At 50.2% G+C, this 25,549-nt stretch overlaps 1 protein-coding gene and 2 long non-coding RNA genes across 9 annotated transcripts in view; 2 read left to right on the top strand and 1 right to left on the bottom strand.

Moving 5' to 3' along the window:
• The window catches only part of WSCD2 (WSC domain containing 2), a 119,449-nt gene extending 106,170 nt beyond the window's left edge, over window positions 1-13,279 (top strand). For all 7 annotated transcript variants that reach the window (XM_025474333.3, XM_049101534.1, XM_025474331.3 and 4 more), the window contains 2 exons: window positions 4,638-4,838; window positions 11,287-13,279. In XM_025474333.3, coding sequence (XP_025330118.1) covers window positions 4,638-4,838; window positions 11,287-11,639 — 554 coding nt within the window. In that variant the 3' untranslated portion in view covers window positions 11,640-13,279. The remainder of the gene's footprint in view (window positions 1-4,637; window positions 4,839-11,286) is intronic.
• LOC112676738 (uncharacterized) lies at window positions 7,714-15,784 on the bottom strand. Its single transcript, XR_003146690.3, has 3 exons — window positions 14,967-15,784; window positions 8,942-9,086; window positions 7,714-8,372 (listed from the first exon to the last, which is right to left on the bottom strand). It is a non-coding gene; the product is annotated as an uncharacterized LOC112676738 (long non-coding RNA).
• A 398-nt stretch (window positions 15,785-16,182) lies between these two features.
• On the top strand, window positions 16,183-24,332 carry LOC118352358 (uncharacterized). Its single transcript, XR_004809351.2, has 2 exons — window positions 16,183-16,727; window positions 16,953-24,332. It is a non-coding gene; the product is annotated as an uncharacterized LOC118352358 (long non-coding RNA).
• Window positions 24,333-25,549: the final 1,217 nt, after the last annotated feature.

The raw sequence follows: 25,549 nt of genomic DNA, 5'->3' as shown, positions 1-25,549 counted from the left end.
GTGAGGCGTATACTAGAATTTTAAAAAAGAAAAGAGAGAGAGAATATCAACTGTCCGTGGCTGTTCCTCTGGCTCACACTGTAGAAAGGTTTCCTTCAGTGCATCTGAGAAAGAGCAGATTGTGGCCTGTCACAGGCAGTGGAAGCCTTTGGAGCAGCTCCCCCTTCGTGAAGGGCTTAAAAACCTGCTTCCTGTGTGCTGAGCCCCAGTGGAGCAATGGTGGGTTGGCCCTGGGAGTTAGGGCCTGGCAGTGGGGTGCAGACACGTGGGTGAGCCCCCTGCCATAGCATTAGTCAGCTCTGCTAACCTCGAATCGCTCCCAACATCACCTCTGCAGCCGAGAGACACTTCAGGAAGTCCCCGAACCCTGCTGGGTCCTGGGTTTGAGAACACGCTAGCCCTGTGCCCATGGGTTTCATCTACCTGGGAGGTCAGGATCCTCCCCTATCCCATCCCATCTGCCTGGAAACCTGCTCCCCAGGCCGCGGGCCACACCCCCTCCACTGCATTGCTGGCAGACTCGCGTGTCCTCCTGCTTTGTCTTCCTTGTACCCAGGGCATCCCTGCGTCATGGCCCTTGTTATAAATCTATCATGTCACGGTTAGCAATGCTAAGCATTGTGGGTGTTTTATTGAATGTCTGCAATGGGATCATGAGTCCAGGGACGCAACAGGGTGGGTGCTTTATATATTCTGTGATTTGGTCCGGGGCAGGGTTGTGCAGAAGTGGACAGGACTCACCCGAAGGGCATGGAGGGAGCCCCAGGCAGAGGCGGAGATGTGACAAGCAGCAGGAGGAGGAAACAGAGCAGTTGGTCAACAACAGGGTTTGGTGGCAGCGTGTTGGACCGTGGGAGGGGTGAGGGCTGTGGCAGTGATGCAGGAAGGAGCAGCCTGAGCTGGGTAGGCAAAGGCCCTGAACCCCATTATCCTGGGGCCATGGGCCAGGCAGGGAAATACCCCTCTGGCCGCAGAGCTTCAGATGGATGTTCAGCTGCAGGGACAGGGGTGGGAAGTAGGGGACGGGGGTGGGGGGACAACGACATCAAGAGCCCACTGACTGGAGGTGAGGGGCCTCAATGATGGCCCAGAGAGGGTGGTTTCTGTAGGATGAGCCCATGCTCCAGGGACTCCTGCTGCTTGGAGTATTTTAGGGTTTCTTCCCTCATCCCTGCCACTAACTAGCTGGATAAGTGGGGGTGCATCCTCCCCCACCCCACACCCAGCTTGAAACGATTTCCTCCTCTGTAACAAGCTGGTGTTGGGTGGGTGACCCCCAGGGCCCTCCTAGGTCTGATGGACTGCCTGGCACTTCCTCTGCAACCTTCTCTCCTCGCACCTGAGCAGGCTGCCCCTCCAAGGGACTGCTAAGGGAGGGAGGGAGGGGGGAAGGAGAGGGCATGTCTGGATGGGTGGCTTCTCCCTTCCCGGAGGCCAAGCGTCTGTACCACTTGAGCTCTGCCTGCCGCTTACCCAGAGACGATGGCCCTTTGTAAAACGTGACTTGGGTCTTTGTCCATCTATCTGTCTGTCTGTCTCTTTCTTGGTCTTGCTGGCTCTGTCTCCTGCTTTTTCCTTCCTTGTGCCTCTGATCTTTTTCTCCTTATTTTGTTTCTGTGTCTACTTCTCTTGGGATCCCCTTCTTCTCCCTCCCTGTCCCCCTCCCCATCTCAGGGACCCCGCTGCCCCGAGTGTAGGCTCCAGCTCTGTGGCAAGAGGGGCTGGGTTGACTGCCCGGAGTTGACCAAGGCCCTGCTAGGCTCCTGGGGGCCCTGGATGCCCCAGGACATTGATGAGGCAGCCTCTCGGCCCCGCTGATACAGGAAAGGATTTCTGAGGACGGCCCCCAAATCAACCCCATTACCCCTGGAGGACCACCAGCCTGCAGAGTGTCCATGTGCAGAACCAGGAGCAGGCCGTTCCTGCCCAGTAGACACCAGGGCATGCAGAAATGTGGGGTTTTTGCCCCTGCCCTTTTCCATGCTGGCTTCCTTAGCTGCAAAGTGCACTGACAACTGTCATATGGAGGATGAGGGGGAAGGAGAATGTATATCTTATTCTGGCCCTGAATCCACAAGTTCGTTTCTCCAAAGCCTGGGACTGTTGTCCAGCTCCTGAGAGTTTCTGAGGCTCACGTGGGTGCCCCAGATAAACTGCTAGTGTGATGATCCCTCAAAGTAATGGGATTTAAATTCTCCCCCTTGATGCAATGGAGGAGCTGGGTCCTGTTTCAGGAGGAGGGGAGGGGGGGCCCCTGGCAGTGGAGGCCAGCAATTCCGCTCTGGCCCTGTGCTTGCATCCCTGATGGCTGTGTAATCACCTAGATGGCCCTCCCTGGAGGATCCTCCAGCCACCATCCCCAGTTCCACAGGCAGGTGGATCCCATGTGGCTTAAAGGCTTCTTCCTAGACATAGAACTCCTCTCTCTGGGAGGCATTGTTCTAAATCTTCTCTACCTCCCTACTTCTCCAGCAGACCCTACAAACTAACTTCTTAGGTGACCCAAATCTGGAATCTAGAGCAGGTCTTTTCTTATGTGCATTGTTTTTGTATCTTGATAAACACCGTGCTAGGCTGACTCCATCACGTAACAGAGAGAAATGTGATCTGAGAGCTGACTTAGACTAGTTTGACCACTCTGCCAGGTTTCTGTTTATTTTTCTTCTCTGAGAACCTGTATGAATTCTTTGTAACCCCCGCATGTGTTTTTCTGTTGCTATGCTCATGGCGAAATGCATTTTGACAAAGATAAAACACAATCCTAGATGGGAAGTTCCTTGTCTGTGTCATGAGGAGCTTTGCCGATGGAATGCCTGATTGCATGCCATGAAATCGTATCCAGTGCCACCTTGTGGGTAAACATCTGTGTCCCAGACTTGTTCTCAAGCTTCCAGACTCCATCCCTCATTGTCGCATGACACTGCATGGTCCATGGGCCTCAAAGGCAGTGGGTTAATATTTCCTTGTGGGCATGGGCCGGGGCTAGACTGGTTCCTGCAGCTTCACTTGGCAAGTGCCAGGATGGAATCTGGCTCTGGAAATGACAGTCCATTCCTGACTCTTCTACCTTGTGACCCTGGTGGGGTGGGTATGGGGGGTGCTATACCTGTCTGAAACCTGATCTCCAGGGACAGGAGTAGGTACCATATTGGCCTCATTTTAATCCACCTTAAAAGCCAAAGTGTAGAGCCTCAGAAACCTTTGTGCAGGGGTAAGGCGAGAAAAAGTGAGCACGGTGGCTTCTTGGCCCACAGTGTCACCCCAAGACTTGTTCTGGTTGAGCAGCCATTGATCTAAGTCCTCCTAGGTACCTCACTGACTTTTCAAACAGCCCTGTGAAGTAAAAGCAGCATGGTCCCATTTTATAGAGGAGGAAACTGAGGCCCAAAGAAATAACAGTGAGTTGAAACACAGCCAGTATCTTGAAGGCCCAGTCCCAGAACATTTCTACTTGGCTTTCAAGATGCCATCCAAGTGCCTTAGCTCCTGTGAGAGCAAGAAGCTCAAGAACTCAGTCTCAGGAGCCTGGGTAGCTTGGTTTGAATCTTGGCTCTGCCTCTCACTCACTCTGTAACTTGGGCAAAATCTTTGATCTGTGCCTCAGTTTCCTTATCCATAAAATCTCTGAGGATCACTGAAAGCGTGGAGTTGCCTAATTACATAAAAGGCTCAGGCCAGTGTCCAGCACACAACTGGCACCAGAGAAACATTCTGCGGCCACCCACAATTTCTCTCAGTTCCTCAGCTGTTGAAATGAAAATCCGATCATGTCCCGCTTTCTTTTGCTTAAATCCTTTTCAGGGCTGCCTAATCTTTGTGGTCTTAGTACTGAACACTCCATCACAACTGCTAAAATCTGATCCAGCTTTACACTCCCTTCTTTCTGCTCTCAGCAGTCACACACATGACATGTTTCTTCTGACCCACCCCAGGACCTTTGCATCTATTGTTCCCAGCACCCTTTCCTTCCTCTCTGGAGCTAGCAAATTCCTCATCCTTCACAAGTTAGCTTAAGCACCTCTTCCTCCAGGAAACCTTTCTGGATGACGCTGAGCAGATCAGTGATCTTGGCTAGGCTGGCTGGGCTGCTCAGCACCTGCCTGTGGCACCCATGTCTGTTCCACGAGTCACCATCTGGGACCAACAGCCTTCTAGCGCATGTCCTTCTCACAGTGATGGCAGGCGCACACAAGAACAAACATGATGCACCTTGGGTCTTTAATAGAGACCCGCTTCTGTCCTCATTCCACTGGCCAAAGTGAGTCATGCAGCCATGCCCAGAGGTGTAGACTCCGTGCAAAGAAGACTCCTCCAGTGCATCACTGTCAGGCGCCTCTTGGGGCACCTGAGCAAGAAATCTATGTCTCTTCTGCAGCACTAGGGGTTTGTTATGTTCATTTATGTCATGATCTGCATAATCTGGCTCCCAAAGACAGCAAGAGCCGTGGATATTCTTGCAGATTTTTATCCCCACCTCTCAGCACAGTGCCTGGCACACAGTAGGTGCTCCGCACATCTGGGGGGAAATGCATGAACGTGGGAGGATTCCTGGGTGGCCCCGGGGAGTGCCCGGGACTCCGAACTCCTTGCACTGACGGTCACATACCCCAACCCGCCCCCCCCCCCACCTTGGGAAGGCTTCAAAGGCGAGCGGGACCACTGGCGCAGCGGCAGGACCATCTGCATCAAGACGCATGAGAGCGGCCAGAAGGAGATTGAGGCCTTCGATGCAGCCATCCTGCTCATCCGTAACCCCTACAAGGCACTCATGGCAGAGTTCAACCGCAAGTACGGCGGCCACGTGGGCTTTGCGGCGCATGCCCACTGGAAGGGCAAAGGTAGGGGGAGGGGCAGGCCCGGGTGTGGGGGAGGTGGGGGAGCAGCCAGTGCTGTCTGCTGCCAGGGATCCAGAAGGGCCCCCCGCCGTGGTGCGCCACCCCACGAGCTGCACCTGGTGGGAGCCTGGGTGATGCCATAGTGCAGCCATCCAGGGCATGGGCTCAAGGGCAAGACTCCCTGGGTTCAAACCCCAGCTCCACCACTACCTTCCTGAACTTAGGCTTGTCCCATCTATAAAACGGGAGCAATAATTGTGAGAATTTTTAACCCTTTACAAACAAATCCAGTAAATGTGACTCCTTATGGAGATGGAGACTCTCACATAATTGATATGGGATGAATAGAAACAGTTTCTAGAGCCCTCTCCTGAGAATCAGGAGACCTGAATCCAGCCTACAGTCAGGGGCTGATGGCCAGGTCACTCAGGAGCTCCTAAGAACTCGCAGAGCATCATTTCCATGAACCCATCCCTAACAACTCTGGGATGTAAGGTTCAGTGACTTGTGCTAGGCTCCACACCTGGGAAGTGACAGTGTTGGCTAACAAGCTGCATTTTTTTTTTTAAGCAGCGAATCTTATACGATTGGGGTTTGAGACTCATTTCCAGCACTTAGTAGATGACAGCCTTGGGGATGAATGTCTCACTCCAGAGCGGTGGCCCATGATAATGGTGAGAGCTCTGGAGTCAGACCCAACTTCTATCAGCTGGAGTATCTTTGACCCCTCTGGCTCTCAGAACCCCATATCTATTATCATCCACATCTCCACCACTGTAATGAGAGTCTTTAAACCCCAAAATGAACCTTGTTTTATAGATGGGACAAGCTAGATTCAGGGAGGTGAAGAGGCTTTTCCAAAAGGAGGTGGTGGACCTGGGGTTTGTCCCCAGACAGTCTTGCTCCTGCCCTTAACCACAGCCCTATGATAACGGATCGGACAAAATATTGATGGATCAGTAAGATCACCCAGTCCTGTAAGTGCTCTGTACGTGTGAGCTCTCTTCACCTTAGCCTCTGGGAGCCAGGCTGCTCCAGGCTCAGCCTTGAGGGGTGCTTTCCACTTTACCCCTTCTAAAGCTGCTTTGAAGCCCCGGCCCCACCCCAGAGAAGTCTGGAGCTTGGCAGCATGGTGTTAATGCAGCAGTCCAGTACTTAATGACCTCATTCATCACAACCCTTGGGCCTCTTTGGCCAGCTGTGCCCTGGGCTCCTAGTTCAGTCAAGGGGGTCCCTTGTTCCTCCCCTTGCTTTACTCCCCCTCTCAGAGGGTGGAAGCTTAGGTGGTGACATTTATTCCCAGAAGATTTGTAGTTGAAAATGACCACTGCTCAGGGCCAGGCTGAGAAGTCTACAGGTGCATGTGGCAGAGGCCTGCCCAGAGCAGAGACTTCTCTGGCCCAGTTGGAAAGGACCTGGGGTGACCAACCCCAGTGGTCCTCAGTCCCAACTACGTATCAGCATCCCCAGAGGGGTGTGGGGAAATCCCACCGGACCAGGACCATTGGTGCAGTGGAACCTGGGCATCGGTATTTTTCTAAAGCTCCCCACTGCTTCTAGGGTACAGGTAGGACCAAGAACCACTGATTAATCCTCTATGGATTAATGGGGAAACTCAGGCCCAGAGAGAGGCAGGGAACCTTCCCAGGTCATTTGGGCACATGGTGGCAGGAGTAGAATCTGGCTCTCTGCCTCCCAGGCCTCCTGCTGCCCCCAGAGAAAAGGGAAGGGAAATCACTTGGGAAGCTCCTAGCACTGTGCATTCATGAGGACATTTAAACCTTCTAAGTCCCTGGAGAGGTGAGAAAGGGTGCCAGTCCTGGTGGCATTCCATTGCACAGGTGAGAAAACCATCCCAGGAGGGGAGCAATTATGTGGCTAAGCTGCCCCCCTGCCCCCACCCTCGGCCAGGCTTCACCCAACTGGGATTGAACCCAGGCATTAGCTACCAGGCTGTCTCTTAGCTTGGGGATGTCCCTGACTTTGTGATGAATTCACAGCTTCTCTCCTGGCTTAGCATCTGGTCTCAGGTTCAGGTAGTTCTAATTCCCAGGAGCCACCTTGCCTCTTTTTCCTTACTCAAGGCAGCTGGGAGCTTTAAAATCAAAGATCAGGAAGGTGTTGGGACAAGCTGTACCATGAGGCTGCAGGGGATGGGAGAGAGGAGGTTCCAGCACCCGCATCTCCTAGCAGGGGCCCCGGGGGCCCCACAGTAGTCTGGGATGGGGAGCCTTCTCCCTGCATCCCCTCCCAGGCCTGACCCAGGTCTGAAGGGCCCTGGGAGCCTTCCCCAAAAAATCCATTTCTCTGTTTGCCCTGTAGACACTGGAGTTTGAGCCCCTTGCTTTAGATTGCCCGCACCAGCCACGGCCACAGCAGTATCACTTGGAAACTGGTTAGAAATGCAAATCCTCTGGCCATACCCCAGACCCTGTAGAAACTCTGGGAGGGCGGCTGGGCCATCTGCGTTTTACCAATCCCTCCAGATGTTTCTGATGCATGCTCCAGTTTAAGAACCACTGCTTTCAACCCCTGCTGTTTGTACCGCTCACAGAGCGGGGCCTGTGTAGCAGTGGCTTCCACATCAGCTGGAAGATTTTTTAGAAAAGCACATCTCTGCCCTCGGGCTCTCTGAACAGGAATCTGCATTTGAACAAGATTCCCAGAGAAGCGAAGCCTCTTGTGCGCTTTGCCTTAGTGTGTGAAGGTCAACCCCTAAAAAGCAGAGTTCCCTAGCAGTTGAGTGCCTCCACCCCCCACCCCCACCTGTGCCCTCTTTCCATTTAGAGCTGGGGCACGGCTCTTGTAACCCTCCCCCCCCCCATTTTTGGTTCTATAACGTTAATTTTACAATCTCCCTGGAGTGGGGCCAAAGCAAAGTTTTATGTGATCTGATTACACAAGGTGAATTGTCCTGGATCTGTTTAATGAAACAGACGGCGTTTAATGATTCCGTGGGGAATTAAGCGCAGTTAAGCTATTAATCAGGCCCTGGTTCCTCTGGACAAGAAGAGGGAGCATGAAGACTGGGGGGTGCCCTGCTGGGCGCACCTGTGTGACCCTTCCGGTGGAACCAGTGCTCATGCTCTGTGGTCTGTGGCTTGGCTTCTTTATGACTCAGTTTGAAGGCAGCAATCAATGACCAGGAATCCTGTGCTAATCAGGACTTCTGAGGGTTTCTTTTTTTTTTTTTTTTCCTTCTTTTCCACGAAGTTCAGGAGCTTCCAGGGAGGGATCGGTGGGGTAGGTGAACAGCTGCTGCCAAAGCAGCCTGGGGAGCTCTGATCCCAGTGATAATGGGGTAGGGCTGGGTTTGGTGGGGATGGGCATCTTTGTGACACCAGGGTGCCACCATCAGGAATCCTCGTGACAGCAGCTGGCATTTAGTGAGCACCACCTGGGTCCCAGGGGTCCCCTGCCGCAGTCCTTGCCCCTCTGCTTCCGTTCTATCTGCATGGCCAGGATGCAGGTCTTAGCACGTTTTGCCAATGGATAAACTGAGTCTCGAGACGGACTGGAGTTCCCAAGCTGCCACAGCTAATGGAGACAGGAAGGGGGTTGTGAATGCGGCTAGTCTGTACCTACCCTCTGTAGGACCCAAAGTCAGCCATGAACAGATCCTGAGTCGTAGACTAACACCCAAAGCGAGCAGTGCTCGACTAGGAGCTGGAGCTGATCGGAACAGGAGCTCTGGAAGGGCTTGCCAGGAGGCAGGAGCCAGGCTCAGTCTGAATAGACTGGGTTGGAATCCTGTCTTGGGCAAGCACAGTGTGGCCTGGAACAACTGGCTTCAGGTCTCCCAGCCTCCTTTATCCATACCCCACCCCCACCACCACCACCCCGTGTGTAAAACTGCTGGTAATCCCCACTCTCCAAGCTTCTTGGGAGCACAGTTCCTGCTTGGGAGCAGAAAATGTGAAGTGACTCAGGCACCGTACACTCCCATCCCAGGACGCTGTGCAGTCAGCAAGGGGGCTGTGCCCTCTGCAGCCCATCTGCACCCAAGGCTAGGTCTACCCTCTGTAGGACCCTGACTGCCATGCAGACGGGTCCTTCCTCTTCCCTTATGACCTCCAAGCTGCAACCCTCACCCCTCCAGCAAATACCTAAGGTTAGTCAGAAATGGCCAAGCTTAAAAATCCAATCCGTGTGCTACCAGGCGACTCAGTACCACCTTCATCCGCCTGGGCTTCTGCTAGAAAGGCAACAGGTGTCCTGAGCCATCAGGAATGCGGTGAGGTGACACAGATTCTGAAAAAAAAAATTACAACAGAACATATACATGCTATATGTTCTTCTAATCACTCAGATACATCTGGTCTTAACCTATTACAACAGTATGGGCCCAATTAGCCAGATACCATTGTAAATCATCTACCGTAAGCACAAAAGATCTCCTTGTCACCCACATCAATGTTTTGCAAGGAGCAGTGGTGTTCTGGGGGTGCACAGGGAAGCAGGAGCCTCACCATAGGGTCTAATGTGTTCTGCAAAGAAAGAGGAGCCCTTTATCATGTCACACTTTGGCGGTGGGGAATTCCAATTTAGTTCAACCACCATTTATTGAGCCCCTGCTGGGGGTAAAACAGTGGGATGTAGGGGGGTGAGGCTACTGCTACCGGAAAAGATCAGGACCTGGAATCAGGTCTGATCTGGATGCTGCTGCCTGGCTGTGTGACCTTGGGCCAGTCACCTTACCTCTCTGAGCTCCCATTTCCTCACTGGTGATATAGGGTCAACAGCAGCCCTTTCCTTTCAGGGTAGTCTTTAGAATTAGAGATCTTGGGTACCCATCACCCAGCAAAGGAGGAGGATTTGGTTATTAACCAGCTGGGACCCCCTAACCCGGCTTGGGAGACTCACAGACCCTCCTTCAATAAGCACATCCCTCTGGACGGTGCAGGGTGGGGTTGCTTCTGTGAGAAGCAGTGGGTCTGGCTTCAGGATTTCAGAACACCTGCCTTGTGACTGTCCAGCGGGGGCTCAGAATCCCTTTCTCCCTTCCCGTCGTCATCAGTGATCACCCCACCTCCCCATCCCCTGCAGCTCCCCAGCTCCCCATTTTGTCCATTTCAGCAGCTCCAGAGCTGGCTGGTGTCTCTTTGAGGTTCTCTCCGGGGCTCCCTAAGGAATCACCCACATTCTTTTGTAGCCTGCCTTTCAAGTCAGAGCATCCCAACACACCTTCTCAATGTTGGTGATGATTCCCCTGCCAGTTTACCATGGTAAGGTAATAAACTCCAAAAATATAAATACACATGATAAAAAGTAGAACAGTAAGGCAAAGATGACAATCTAGATAATCCGACTTAAACTGTACCCCCAGCCCAGTCTACTGGAGAGACCTTCAACAGACATGAGGGGGCTTAGATGGGGAACGCTGAAGCCCAAAGATTGGCCTCCTGCCTGAGTCTGGGAAAACGATTGTCCTGTCTCAGAACAGAGTAATGGCAGGAATAACAATTGGCGGGATCCCTGGGTGGCGCAGCGGTTTGGCGCCTGCCTTTGGCCCAGGGCGCGATCCTGGAGACCCGGGATCGAATCCCATATCGGGCTCCCAGTGCATGGAGCCTGCTTCTCCCTCTGCCTGTGTCTCTGCCTCTCTCTCTCTCTGTGTGACCATCATAAATAAAGAAAAAATTAAAAAAAAAAAAAAAAAAAAAACAATTGGCAACGTTTGCTGAGCCCCTACTGGGTACGGGGTGCCATGCTAAAACCCTTAGAGGATTTTGTTTGTTCCTCGGCAAGTCACTATTTTTTAAATTTAAATTCAAGTTAGCACAGTAGATTATTCGTTTCAGGGTAGAATTTAAAGTCATCAGTTGCATATGACTTACATCGGGTACGTGCATTTAATGCCCATCGCTCAGTTACCCCGTCCCCCCACCCAAACCTCCTGTGCATTTATCCACTTCTCTATACAAATGTCCTATTACCATCCTGTGCATAGATCCCATTACCAAGCAGGATAACTATTACTGCACAGAGTAGCTTGATAGTCTGAAGCCAGACTGCTCAGTTTCTAATCCTGGCTCTGCCCCTGAGTAGCTGTGTGACCTGGAGCAAATTACTTGACCTCTCTGCGCCTCACTTTTTCTGTTAAGTGAAGAAAATGATGATACCACTATTACTTGGTTAATATAATAACCACTATTACTTGGTTAATATAAATGTATATAAAAATACAGTAATATGCATTGTTGGAGGAGTCTGGGCCATGCATGCAGTAAGCACCCGACAAGTGTTAACTGTTCTCCCTGAAGAGAAGGAAAAGCTCAGAATGCTCCAGATAGAAGCAGCAGCCAGGAGGTGGGGAGGAGTCGGGCCAGGCCAGGGCCTCGAAGGAGTGAAGGCTGTTGCCAGTCACTGACTTCCTGTGTGCCCACCACCATCTGACCCTGGTCCCTTGAGTGCCTCCCCTCTCTGACTGGGCCCTGCCTCTTCTCTGCAGAGTGGCCTGAGTTTGTGAGGAACTACGCCCCGTGGTGGGCCACGCACACGCTGGACTGGCTCAGGTTCGGTAAGAAGGTGCTGGTGGTTCACTTTGAGGACCTGAAGCAGGACCTGTTCGTGCAGCTGGGCCGCATGGTCAGCCTGCTGGGCGTGGCCGTCAGGGAGGACCGGCTGCTGTGTGTGGAGAGCCAGAAGGACGGCAACTTCAAGCGCTCGGGCCTCCGCAAGCTCGAGTACGACCCCTACACGGCCGACATGCAGAAGGTCATCTCTGCCTACATCAAGGTGGTGGACGCGGCCCTCAAGGGGAGGAACCTGACCGGCGTCCCTGATGACTACTACCCCAGATGATGCGTTGGGGAGGGGGGAGAAGTGGGGAGGGGCCGGGGACCCCCGCCCCTCTGTCCTCTCCACTTTGAGGACAGTCCCCCAGCTGCTGTGGGCCTTCAGTGAGTTTCCTGCATGACAGAGGAAGCTCCAGGGAAGAGACTGCCTGCCTGGGCCCTCCCCACCCCACTCACAGCCCCCCTTGGAGATAGAGGGGGCCGCTGCTTTGGGGTGTTGCAACCACATGGACCCTTCTCTGTCTCCCATGTCCCTACCCTGCTGCCCTGTGGGAGGGAGGGCTCATGGCATCCCCAAGACCCGGCAGCCCCACTGCTGAGGTCGAGGATCTTGATTTGAGAGCTAGGGGGACTGTTGCAGAAGGAAATGGACCCCGACTGTGTCCCCTCCTGGGCCGAGCGTCCACAGCCTGCCCTTTTCTCCTCCGCCCCGGGGAGGCACTGGCACCAATGTGGACTCAGGACACTTCTGTCTGAAGAAAGGCTTCTGACGTTCTCAGTGGGGTGTGGAGGCACTGGTGCTCCCAGTGTGCTAACTGGCACCACCGTGGGTCACACTGCTCCTGAGAAACCATCTGGTTGCCTGACCACCTCGAGGGCCAGAATTCTGTGCTCTTCTTCCCCCGCTTCAGCCAGGAGGGGACCTTGGCATCTTTGATCCCACTTCCAGGGGTTCCTCAGGCGCCAACGGTTAGCTCCAGGATGGCCAGCCACATGCCAAATCCTAAGATTGACAGCCCCAGTGACCTCTCCATGGTGGGGCCCGATGCATTGATCTTACACTGCCCTCTGACCCCTACCAATGGGTCCTTTGCTATCCGGGTGAGAGAGAAGGGGTGCTCCACATCAGGTTGGACCAGGACCAAAAGAGACCCCCACTACCTTCCTGGACCATTCCCTTGGTCATAGTCCAGTGGGGCCAGCTTCCCTTGGGATGGTTCTTTAAGAGAATGGTTCTTCCATTTCCACACAAACCCTGCTCCCTTGGTGGTAAGACCTCAAACCAAAGGATTCTCAAGGACCTTGGTCGCTAATCCTGTCTTAGAAAGCACTGATTGGGGATCACATCTTTGCCCACCCCACCCCCCGCCTTGGATACCAGTGGCTTCGCATCCGGCCCACACCTGCACCTTTGCCACCATGTAGATGCAAAAGCCATAGGTCACAGATCTTTGCTATTCTGTCTGGAGCAGCCCCCCAGTAGGCTTGGGGTGCAGGTAAATGCTCGTTTCCAAATACCCAAGAGACTACGGAGAAGGCGAGTGTAAAGAGATATATTTTTTTAAGAGGAATATAACTAGTACATTCTGCCCTTTGGCACCTGGCCACGCAGAGGGAAGGGCTTAGGGCCTGGGCCTGTGGCTCTCTTCCCTGATCCCCTCAGCTGTGGGATTTAGGCCACCCCCAGGGGCCAGCCAGGGGCTGCTGAATGTATTTTGTACCTTGTCTCTTTCCCCCCAGGCTAATTTCTAGTCTTTTGAGAGCAGTACAGGGCGTGGCCTCCCCTCCCGCTTCGAGGTCTGTCCCCCGGAGACTCCAGGTCCACCACCTGGGCCAGTTCTGTTGGTGGTCACCTCAGGCCACAGGCCTCTGTCTGAAGATTCCTCAGGTCAACACCATCATTAAAAAGAGACTTTGTTTATTCTAGCACATGGTAGAGCGTTGTGTGAGTGTAAGAGAATTGCTCTGGGGGGAGGTAGTTGTGTTTGTGTCTGGGAAGTACAACGTGCCTGTGTGTGTGAAACTGCTCACCTACCCTTGTATGTCTCGAGACGGCGTCCCCCGTGTGGATGTGATGACTGCCCCATTTCTAAGGGGTTGTGTGGGCTCCTGTGTGTGGAATTGTGCACTTGTAGAGGAGGAAAGGGCTCGAGTGTGAGCCCCGTGCCAGGGAAGGCGCCTGTTGTGGAGATTGTCAGATTGCCAGATTGTCTCTGGTCTCAAGTTGTGTCTCCTGCCTATGCCTTGTCCTTGGCAAGTGTGCGTCTGTGCGGGGGTGTGGTGTAAACGCCCCTGTATGGGTGTGTGCATGTATGGAGGGGGTTCCCTTCTGTGTGAATGTGCAAGGGACATCCCTGGGTGTGGGGCGCTGTGAATTTGTATGTGCAGAAGGGAAGCCAGTAAGAGCAGAAGAGAAGGCTTCTTTGTCTCCCGGGAGGGACCAGCGTTTCCATACTGCCTTGTGGGCAGAAAGGGGGAGGAAGGGGATAAGCCAAGTGCAGACAGGCAGAGGAAGGGGAGGGAGAGACTTCTCCCCATCATGAGGGATTGCTCAGGATGGGTGGGTGAGGACACCTCCCCACCCCCCGCACCCCAGTCCTGGGTTCTCTGAAGTAGGGAGGGCGAAAGAAGAGCTCAGAAAGCGGGAAGAGCAGGAGGCTGCTCCAGGACCAAGGGCAGGGTCTTTCTCTTCTGGGATTTTGTGTTGGCTTCAGAAATCTAGGAGGTCTCACCAGTCCCCGGCCAAAGTCTCAAGCCAAGTCTGACCTGGTCACAGATGGAGCCTCAATCCTGGAGTCTTGATCCTGGGTGACAGTGGAGCCCTAATTCTAAACACCTGCTGATCCATGATCCTGATCTCCTACAGATTCCCACATCGATTCCATCCCCACATCGAGCCTCGGCCCCACCCGTACCAAGTCTTGACCCAAGTCACTGATGGCACTCCAGCCTGGGTCGTAGGCTAAACTCAGACCTGCCCCCAAACAAATGCTGATCCTGTGTGTGGACTGTGCCTGAATCTGCCACAGCTCTGATTCTGGTTGGAAACTGAGCCCCAGTCCTGGCCCTGGAGGAGTCTTTTCCTTGGCCTCTGGGCCCTCATCTGACCTTAGATTGAGCCTTGTCTCTGGTCTCAAGTTGAGCCCGAAAGCCCTATGCCAATTTCTTTTGCCTTTTCCATGATCTCTTCCTCCCTGACCAGAAGCGAAGCAAGCCAGGGCGCATCCAGCCCCACACTCCCTAGACACTGCTGCTCAGATCTCACGGATCCTGTGCCGCGTCCTTCTCCCCATCACAGATGATGGTGGGGAGGAAGGAAGAGATTTTTTTCCAGCCCTTTAGGCTGAGGGTAGGGGTGGGGGGTGGCAAGATGGACAGTTTAGCAACCTCTTCTCTGTCCATCTTTACTGCACTTCAACCGTCTCAAGTCACACCTGTGTTGCAGGCCCAGAAGGAACCAAGGTAGCATCCCCTCATTCCTTCAGCAAATACTTACTGGGCATCTACTATGTACTTGGCACTATTCTAGCTTCTAGAGACTTAAAGAGGAACACAACAGACAAAAAGCCCTGTTTCTGCACAGCTGATACTTCACCAAGTGCTGAGTACATACCCGTAAGTGGTCAGAAAGCTTCTGAGGATGCGATGGCAGGGCAAAGAGGACAGGGGCCCACGGTGGGTCCTGGCCAACCCCGGGAGGTTGTCAGCAACCCCAACAGACAGGAGCGTGGCCCACCGATGCCCGAGATTAGCCGGAACTGGCCTGAGCCCCACCAAGGTCACGGCAGAACCGGGCCAGTCAGGGACTTCTCCAGAAAGTCTCTCTGGCAGAGGGACAGCACCTCTGCATGCATCTGCAGAGGAGGGAAAGCTGGGGAACAGTGGTCGCCCGGTGCAGGGTATGGTACCTGGGGGCAGCTGGGACACCTGGCTCATCCTGCTGTTGTTCCTAGAGGGGAACAGGCCATGCTGGGCATCTGCTGAAGGCTGGGATTGTTCTGGTAATTGGGGGAGGCTGCCACAGACATGTCCCTGGTGGGCAGTCTGGGAGGGGGAGAAGGATGGGGAGGCAGAGGGGTTGCCAGGGGGCATGTCCCAAGGGGACCCATCTCCTAGAAGCCAAGACCCCTTTTCTCTTGCGTTGGTTCTTCCCCATTTTTCTTCATATGCCTCCCAGGTTGCATCTCCCTCTTTCTGGTTTTATTTCCTCCAGCTGCTCATTAAACCTCTTCTCTCTTGTCCTCACCCCCCTCATCCCCCCTATTCATCTTTCTCTCTTGATTTCTGCTGTCTGTGCCAGCATCTCTCCATCTCTTCATCTCTGTCTCTCTGCCTGTCTCTTGCTCGCTCCCTACCGCCTCCCTCCCCACCCGTTTGTCCTCTCTTGCCTCCTCCTCCTCTTCCTGGAGAGTGGGGGCGACTCTGCGGGATGCAGACTCAGGGAGACAAATGCTACCCAGGCCGGTAACCAAGGAAGTGGTTTCCCTAGCAACCGAACTGCAGGCACGTGCTCCACTGCCCTGTCCCTTAGCTGTTCCAGTAAGTCCTCAGAGGGGGAAGGGGGCGCCGAGCCTGGAGACAGGAGTCTGTAAAGACACTGCTGTAGTGACCCTGAGAGGGGACTGTGGCCAGAGACTGGCTCAGTGCCTGCCACTTTGGGGACACTCAAAAATAGGAGGGGTGGGGACAGAGAGAAGCATGTAGAGGAATCCGCAGGACTGGGTGACGGACTGGATGTGGGGGGGAGGGAGGCAGTGCCAAAGGCAGCAGGGGGGCCACCAAGGCTCTGCCTGGGTAGCTGGGCGGGGGGGAGGGAGGGGAGGGTGACAGATGGAGAACTGGAGCTGAGGAGCAGGTGAGGGCGGGAGAGAAGATGGCAAGCTGACACAGCTCCCTGTCCCCAAGCCTTCCCCGTCTAGTTGGGGTGAGACTGGGGGAGGGAAGGTGAAGACAGACACAGAAATATCTCATGCAATTGTCCCTGTACATTGGCAACAAGGAACAGAGAAGGTCAGTAAACTGCTCAGGTGACACAAAAATTGGGTGGCAACACGTAGATTTGAACCTGGGTACAATCCAGAGCCTGTCCAGAAAGTGGAAGACGGAGAGGCTAGAATATGGAAAGAAAGGCAGAGAAAGAGACAGAGAGACAGCAACAGAAGAACAGAGAGAGATTTAAATCACTGATTTGCCACTTTTTCCCCTACCAGGAAAACAAAAATATGTTCCATTTTTGAGAATTGAGGACGGGGAGGGAGTAGACAACAGTGGCCAGCAGAAGGATCGTGGTTGTAGCTATAAATAACTGTCCCCAAAGAAAACACCTGTCAAGATGCATTCCCTTCCTGGGAGAGAAATTGTGTTCCTGGTCCAGGTTGATATTTCAGTGACTGGGGGTGAGGGGAAGGAGGGGAGTGACAGGGGCAAAGGGCAGAAAGTTGATCAATGTAACACGGAAACCTCGCTCAGCTTTTCCCCAAATGCAATAAAACGTGCAGGCGAGGAGAGCTATAAATCTGGATGATAATATCCGTCCTCGCAAAAGCAACATGTTTATTTATCATGTTTGCACGTTTACTATTTCCCCTCAAATTTACAGTCTGCAATCTGCCGGCGTGCAGGAGGAGAAACATGGAAATGAGAACTAGCAGAACATTGAGGAGGAAGAAATGATAAACTATTTATCCCCCGACTCCACCTCCACACCCTGGCACCTTAAATCCAATTTCAAACAAAGGTGGGGACTGATTGGAACGGGCCTGCACATCTCTGCTCTGGGCCTCTGCCGGCTAATTGAAATGAACAGTCCTCACGGAATGGGATGATTTTTGTGTCTTCTGGAGTCATTTGCCAAACAATTACAGGGAACAGTCAACCACAAGTGAGAGGGTCCATTTCAATGGGGACCAAACTGGGATCCTCTGTGCTTGCCGGGAGGCAAAGGTGTGTTTATGGTTGTCTTACTGATGACCACTGGCCCAGGTCTGGGCATCGCTACAGCAGAAGCGTGCAAAAGATTGTTGGTATCATCCACGCATCCCAGCATTTCGCGCATTATGATCTCGGTGACCCCTAGAACTGGCTCAGGACCTGGCACATAGCAGGTGCTAAGCAAATGTATGTGGATTTTTCTGAATATGTGGATTCAGGAATATTAAAGGATATTTAGAAAAGCCACAAGTCATCAGCCAACACAGACCCAAGTTACTATTCCCCTTCTTGCCCTGAATTTTATCTGCAGTAATACTGAATTAATTACTGACTGCCCCCCTCCCTTTTCTTGCATCCTCAAAGCCAATAATGTAGCACAGCCCACTCATACTGGCTCTTGAGAACCAGTCATGTGCATCTCTTCTCAAATTCACATTCAGTGATGCTGTGCCGATAGCCTGATAGGCTGTGGTGAGAATATTTACACCATGGAAATTGGCAAATCAGGCAGATTTGTCTTTCATGGGGGATGGGGGATAGCCAGTCAAGCATTTACCAGCACGCTGCTGCCCAAAGCACACAGGCACAGGCTGTGCTAGTGCTTGTCTTGTATTCATACCACCCCCTCCTCCTGGAAAGGCTTTATCTGGTTAATGTCTTCCCCTCCCTAGGACTTGGCTCAGGCTCTTCCTCTTCCAGGCAGCCTCCCTGGATTATGAAGACCACATTCAGTAACTCTTCTGACCTTGATCATAGCTTTGGATGTGGCTTTTTTTTTTTTTTTTTTTTTTTTTTTGCTATCACTTGAGTAATTTGGAATCTCTCTCTCACCAGGACATGAGCTCTATTAGGGTAGAAACCATATCTTCACCTCTGTATTTCCATGGCCCCCAGCACAGACTAGGTAATAAGCAAATACTCAGCCAATGAAAGAATTAATCACATTTAACACCATCCACCAACCTTAGGGCTACAAACTTTGCAGTGAATGAATAGCAGGATCCACCTGCCCAAACAATGGCCAATAAGGGAAATAGGAAACTACTCATGAGATGAGAGTAGCTAATATTTACTGAGGAGAAATTATATGCTGGGGTGCTTTTATTATATATAAAATTATATGGAGCCAGGAGCCTGAATCACCAGGACCCTGGCAGGCAGAGGACTCAGTCTTCCCATTTTACAATCAGGTAATAGAGGCTCAGGGAAAGTCAGTAATTTGCCCAAGGTCCCACAGCTAGGAAACGATGGAACTGGACTTTGAACTCAGGCAGTCTAACTTCAGAGTCCTTATATTTAGCAGATACACTGCATCCTAGGAGGACAGATGAGCCCCAAGCCAAGAAGGAAGGGACAGGTCTGGCAAGGCGTCAGGGAGAAGACAGACTGTAGCACAGGAGACGGTGGAGGGAAATAAACTATGTGAAGGGGTGGCCTTTCTGGGGCCGAGGACCTGCGGGGTAGGGCAGGGAAGTGAGGCTGCCCCCTGGGAAAGCAAGCAGGGAGGTGGTGTGCCAGGCGTCTCTGGGTTCTAAGCAGCGAGGCTGATTTATAGATCCCCATGGCAACTGCTAAGCAATAATCTCTTACTCCACAGCTCAGTGCTTCTCTAGAAATTCTTTCCTCCTCCCTTCACTGCCACTCCCCCTAGCCCACGGAGGCAAGGTGACAGCTTCTTCCCCAGGAGAAACTGTGCTGGAGAAGAAAGGATGGGCCCAGGAGAAGGGACATTGGAGTGGAGCGGTGGGGGAGGCATAAGAAAAGAGAAAGAGGGGCTTAAGACCCCAAAGGTCCAATCATCAGATTGGAAAAGGATTGCAGAAGGGGGTTTTCAGACCACCATAAAAATCTCACGAAAACCATGAATTACCTCCCTCGAAAAATGTGACCATGCACATATACTCACACATACAGAGTTTTGTGTAGTTTCAGGGAGTGTGTAAATCCCTTGGGATCTAAAGTAGAAAATTTAAAAAATCATCTAATCTAGTGGCTTCCAAATTAGGACAATGGAATCCTATCTTTAATCAAGGCCAAATGTGATGCCTCTAATAGTGGGTTCCCATCAGGGGCAATCTTGCACTCCAGGGGGCATTTAGCAATGTCTGGAGATATTTTTGGTTGTCACAACTGGGGGGAGGGAGAGGTTCTACTGGCACCTACTGGGTAGAGACAGGGGATGCTGCTCAATATCCTACACAGCACAGAACAGCTCCCACCATGATACGAAAGGATTTGACCAAAAAGGTTAGTAGTGCCAAGGTTGATAAACCTTGGTATAATATCGAAAAAGGGGAGCTATTCATTCATTCATTCATTCACTCATTCAGTGAAGTGGATGAGGAGTGGGGGTATGGAGCTCCTCTTGCATCAGACAAACCTGACTCCCATTTGGACTCAGCTGTGACCTGGGGCCAACTGTTAAACATCTCTGAGCTTTAGTTTCTTCATCTCTAAAATGAAGGTTATCATGAAATATAACCATGAGGCTTGCTATACTGAGCACGGGACCATATGCACCCGGGAAGCAAAGAACAAGGGTGTTGTACTCTTTATTGTCATATTATTAATGGTGGTGTGGAAGATTTCACAAGTGAGGGATCCAATCTGTAATAACTCAGAGAAGCATCTCTCCCTGGCTAATGTGAGGGACCAGGGACTGCTAGGGACTCAATGTGTCCTCCCACAGTGTATCATTGTAATCCCCAGTGTGATGGTATCAGGGTGTGGGGCTTTTGGAGGTAATCAGGATTAGATTAAGTCACGATGGTATTAATGCCCTTATAAAAAGAGGAAAAGACACAAGATCAAGATCACTCCACTACTCTCCCTCCCTCTACTATGTGTGAGGGCCCAGCAAGAAGGCAGGAAGAGGATCCTTCCCAGCCTCCAGAACCATGAGAAATAAATGTCTTCTTTAAGCCCCTGTGATGTACTGTTATAGCAGCATCCACAGACATGTTTAAGCCAAGAGGGGTCTTGTTGAACTGAAAACCTAGCACAACAGTGTGACCATGGAACTGTATTCCCCTGTGTAGTTTATAAACTAGCCCTGAAATATATGAACATCTCTCATCAATGTCAAGTGTGACACTTGTCACAAGGACTGCCTTAAGACACACATCCCCTTGTGGGCATGTCTGGTCTGGCAGTTTATAGAAAGCTCCACCTTATAATTGCCTACCTCTACTTCCTACATTCACCAATTAGAATCCCAACATCCATCTTTGGGATGATTTTAATTTAAGAAATCTGTATTGCCTGCGTTTGCTTGGGAGTCTCCTAAAAGCAGAGCCTGGGACAAGGATTTGTGTGCAGGCCATTTAATCAAGAGGGAACACATGGGAGCAGGAAAAAGGAGATAAGAAAAGGCCAATGTTAGTTCTCTTATGAAGGTCTCAGCGGTAAGCCACGGTGGGGAAGGAAAGGGGCGACTCCACCACTCCTGAAGAGTATACAGAATGCCTCCCAGACCATGCACTGAGGAGAGGAGCATCTGCCCATCTGCTCTCCACCTTCTCTGGTCAGGGGTTGTCAGTGGGGCTTTGAACTCTCTTGTATGGGCCCACATGAGATGCAGCAGGAGTTCATGGCACTGGAGAGGCCCAGGACCACAAGTAAGGTGTGTGGTGCACACTTGAGGCAAGGTAGGAAGAGGATGTGAATGGGGGTCCCCTACACAGAACTGTCCACACCAGCCACAACTGAAATCTGAAGTGAGCTAACAAGGGTATGGCACCATGGACATAAGATCCCCTTTCTGGGCTCAAGTCTCACCTCTGCCAATGATGAAACTCTTGAGTGTCAGGGTTCTCTTCTGTAAGGTACGAATAATAGTACCTATCTCATAGAGCTGCTGGGGGAGTGGGCAGAGCTTATGTTTTTGTTTTCGTTTTGTTTTTTTAAGATTTTATCCATTTACTTGAGAGAGAGAGAGAGTGGGAGAGAGAGCATGAGCAAGGGGGTGGGGGCGGGCAGAGGGAGCCTGACATAGGATTCGATCCCAGGACCCCAGAATCATGACCTGAGCCAAAGGCAGATGCTTAACCTACTGAGCCACCCAGGTGCCCCTGAGCTTATGTTTTTTTAAAGCATACAGTAGGTGCTCAGGAAACAGGAACAGTCACCTTTCTGCCTGTGCAGCAGCCCCAACCTGAAAGCAGTTTTTCTTGGCTGTGCAATCTGCCTCACTTTTGTGAACCTGTCTGACATGATTTATGCCACAGAATGAATTCCTAGGAAGCACAATTGGGAGATTCTGAGGGACTCTGAGACAAAGTGTGAAATGGAGGACACGTTGGCAGGGAGGGGTTGGGAGTGAGTCACAAGGAGGCTCTTTGGGGATTAATGCCACCATAATGGTCTTCACTGAGGAGCTCATTTGACACATCCCCAATCCTTTTCTGTGGCTCACTTCTGGAACAGGTTCCAGCTGATGTTGGCTCAGCTAGAATGGATGAAAATCTTCCTTTTTCCACTCTTCCAAATAGAAAAACCACGAGACCAGCTTCAGTAGAAGGTCTCAAATTCACATGCCTAGGGGAGCCAGCTGAATGCCATAAATGAGTTAAGTGTGCAGTAAGTACACATACTGAATACAAAAGAATATTCTTTTTCCATAAAGAATTATATTCTCCTTTTACTTTCTTGAAACATAGGGCTCTCATATCCCTTCTTTAATTTTCACACTTTTACTAGAGACATGTCCAGAGAAAGCATTCTCTACTATAAGAAAAATATACCAGTGCATTATTACATAGCAGCCAACTCGGCATTGGTGTTGGGGAAGCAATAGGGAGAGGATGGGAATTCTATATCCCACTGGTGTCACAGAAAATCATGGAGTAAGCCACTCAAAGAATCAACCTTCACTGAAACCACCATTAACTTGTAAAGACTGAGAAAATAAACTCTGGACAAAAATCAAAGCTTTGAAGCCTAATCCAAGACTTCTGGCAACCAGGGCAATGCTTAATGAAGAAAACAATTTAAGGACTGAATTTCTGCATTTTAAGGAAATGACAGGACTTGGGTTTCTGCCTATGGGAATAAGAAAGGAGACACTTCAGTGACTACACATGACAAGGAATACCATCTTTACAGGGTGGGGCAAAGTGGGGTGGTATGAACAAAATCACTAAACAGACAGTTGCAGCCCCCAACCATCAATAAGTTTAAACTTTAGGGGGAGGGGGAAGAATCTGATTTCCAGAGTTACTACATTATAACACTCAAAATGCTGCCTGTAAAGAATTACAAGGCATGTAAAGAAACAGGAAAGTATGGCCTATCACCCATCCATTCCTTTATTTGCTTGTTCACTCACTCCTTGGAAATTCATTGGCTTACAAACTACTCATCACCACATCCTCACTCACCAGTGAATTCTATTTATCCAACATACTCCACAAACAAGTTCAACCCTCCCTCAGATCCAGGCTATCCCACAAGGACTGAACCACAGAGTGGCTTTTTCAGTGACTCCTCCTTCATTCTAAATCAATTCATTCCACTCTCCCTCATCATGGAACTAAAGTTTGCTTCAGAAAGACCACCTAAACAAGGCTCTCCCTTCTCCAGGTCTCAGTCTCCCCCTCTGCAAAACCAGTGTGCTGAAGTGGGCAATTCCCTAAGGATTTAGTCATCCTGGTAGTGAGAAGACTAGGGGCATATGCAGGACTTGGCATCACACACACTGACCCACTGGGGGAACAAGGCCCAGAGAAAGAAAGGGCCTTTCCCAAGGGTACACCATATTTCATACCTACTTTCCCTGATGTCAAAGCTATGAATCAGAGAACTATCACCCACCATATGCCCCTTCTCTGCACATTGATGGTCTGAATGAACTAACGCCACTATTTCCTGATGGAAAGATGATCTGGAAGATACCATACCCACTTCCTTGCCTCAGTTGGCTCTCCTGGACAGCCAGCCATACCATCCTTCTCTTGCCTCCTAGGGCTGTGTAAAGTGTTTAATTAATAAACACACCTTTAAAGCAAGCTAATGTTAAACAGCAATGTTTAAGTGCTAATTATTGTTATCATAGGCCACTTTCCACCTCATTAAATGCATGGATTTGGTAATTGTTAGTTAATTCCCAAGAAGAAACCAGGAGCCCCTCAAGTGTTAGGGTTGCTTCTTTCCCCAGAAATTCACCCAGTTTCCAAGCCACAGGACGGCAAGCTGGTTTGTCTGAAAGCTCTAATGAGGGCTCCTGTGGAAAGCGTATAGGCTCTGCCTTTATCCTTGCAGGTTAAAGTCTCAGCCTTGACATTTACTTCCCTGATGTGTGTCATTAGGAATGTTGCTCCATGTCTTTGAGCATCTGCTTCCTAGTCTAGAAAAGGAGACAAATGTATGCAGATCATTTGATCCGCTAAAGGGATTTGATTATCAATATTAATATTTCTTTTACCATTAGCTCAGCGTTTTCTTTTGCTTTTTGGTCGGCTTTATTGAAATATATTTTACATATGACAAAAGTTGCCAATTTCAGGTATAATGAGTTGATGAATTTTAATACTCATGATATAATAATATGACTACCATCAATATGATGCTATAGAACATAACCATTTCCCCAAAAAAGTTCTTTCAAGCCATTTGCAGTTAATTTCCTCCTTCCACTGCATTCTCTCCCCTTGGCCCCCTGGAAACCACTGGTTTGCTTTCTATCATGATAATTTTCCAGAATTTCATATAAATGGAATCATACAAGTCTCTCTTCTTTCACCTAATGCTTTTGTGATTTATCCAAAATGTCGCATGATCTGTATCAGTAGTTCATTATTTTTCATTGCTAAGTAGTATGCCATTTATGGACATACTGCATCATTTTTTTAACCCATTCACCAACTGAGAGCAATTTGGCTTCTTTTCACTATGGAGTTATTATCAGAAAAGTTGGTATAAACAGCATATGAGTTTTTGTACAGACATAAGTTTTCATTTTCTTGAATAAATACCTAAGAGTGGAATTGCTATTGGATCACAAATGGATGTTTAACATTATTTTAAAAAAATAAACAAACCTGCCAAACCATTTTCCAAAAGGACTGCCTCATTTTGTATTTCCACTAGCAGTGTATGAGAGTTCAATTGCTCACATCCTCACCAACTCTTGGTATTGCCTTTTTGCTTTTAGATATTCTAGTACCTGTGAGTGGTATCTCACTATGGTTTGAATTTGCATCTCTCTAATGGTGAATGGTGTTGCACATCTTTTCATGTACTTATTAGTTCTATAGTTTCTTTGAAGGGTCTATTAAATACTCTGCTCTTTTTTCTTCAGGACATCTTTCTCATAAAACTACTACTTTCAAGAGAAGGACACATAGCTGACTTTCCTAACACATAAAAACAGACACAGACAGTTGGACAAAATGAAGAGACAGGTATAAGTCCCAAATGAAAGAATGGGACAAAAGTCACAGCAGTAGAGCTACATCAAACAGAGATAAGCAATATGCCTGATAGAGAATATAAAGTAATGATCCTAAAGATACCCACTGGACTTGAGAGTGGAGGATCCTAGGGCAACCCTCAACAAAATGATAAGATATATAACAAAGAATCAGAGATTAAAACAGTAACTGAAATTAAAAATACACTAGAGGGACTAAAGAGTAGAGAAGAGAAAGCAGAAGAACAGAGTAGTGAGCCGCAAGACGGTAATGGAAAGCAACCAAGCTGAAAAGGGAAAAAGGGGGGGGGGGTAAAAAATAAAAAATAGTTAAGAGAATTAAGTGACACCATTAAGTGCAATTATCATTCGTATTATATCCCAGAGGGAGAAGAGAGAGAAAAGGGGGCAGAAAATTTATTCAAATAAAAAGTGACTGAAAAATTCCCAAATCTGGGGCAGGAAGCAGACATCCAGATCAAGGAGGCACAAAGAACTCCCAACAAAAATCAATCCAAGGAAGTCCACTCCAAGACATAATTAAAATAGCAAAAAAAAGTAATGATGGAGAATTTTTTTCCTTTTTTTTAATTGGAGTTCAATTTGCCAACATATAGCATAACACTCAGTGCTCATCCCGTCAAGTGCTCCCCTCAGTGCCCGTCACCCAGTCACCCCCACCCCCTGCCCATCTCCCTTCCACCACTCCTTGTTCATTTCCTAGAGTTAGGAGTCACTCATATTCTGTCTCCCTTTCTGATATTTCCCACTCATTTTTTTTCTCCTTTCCCCTTTATTCCCTTCCACTATTTTTTATATTCCCCAAATGAATGAGACCATATAATGTTTGTCCTTCT

This window comes from Canis lupus, chromosome 26 (assembly GCF_003254725.2).
Source record: "Canis lupus dingo isolate Sandy chromosome 26, ASM325472v2, whole genome shotgun sequence".
Lineage (NCBI taxonomy): Eukaryota > Metazoa > Chordata > Mammalia > Carnivora > Canidae > Canis > Canis lupus.
This window is presented reverse-complemented; position numbering and strand designations above follow the sequence as displayed.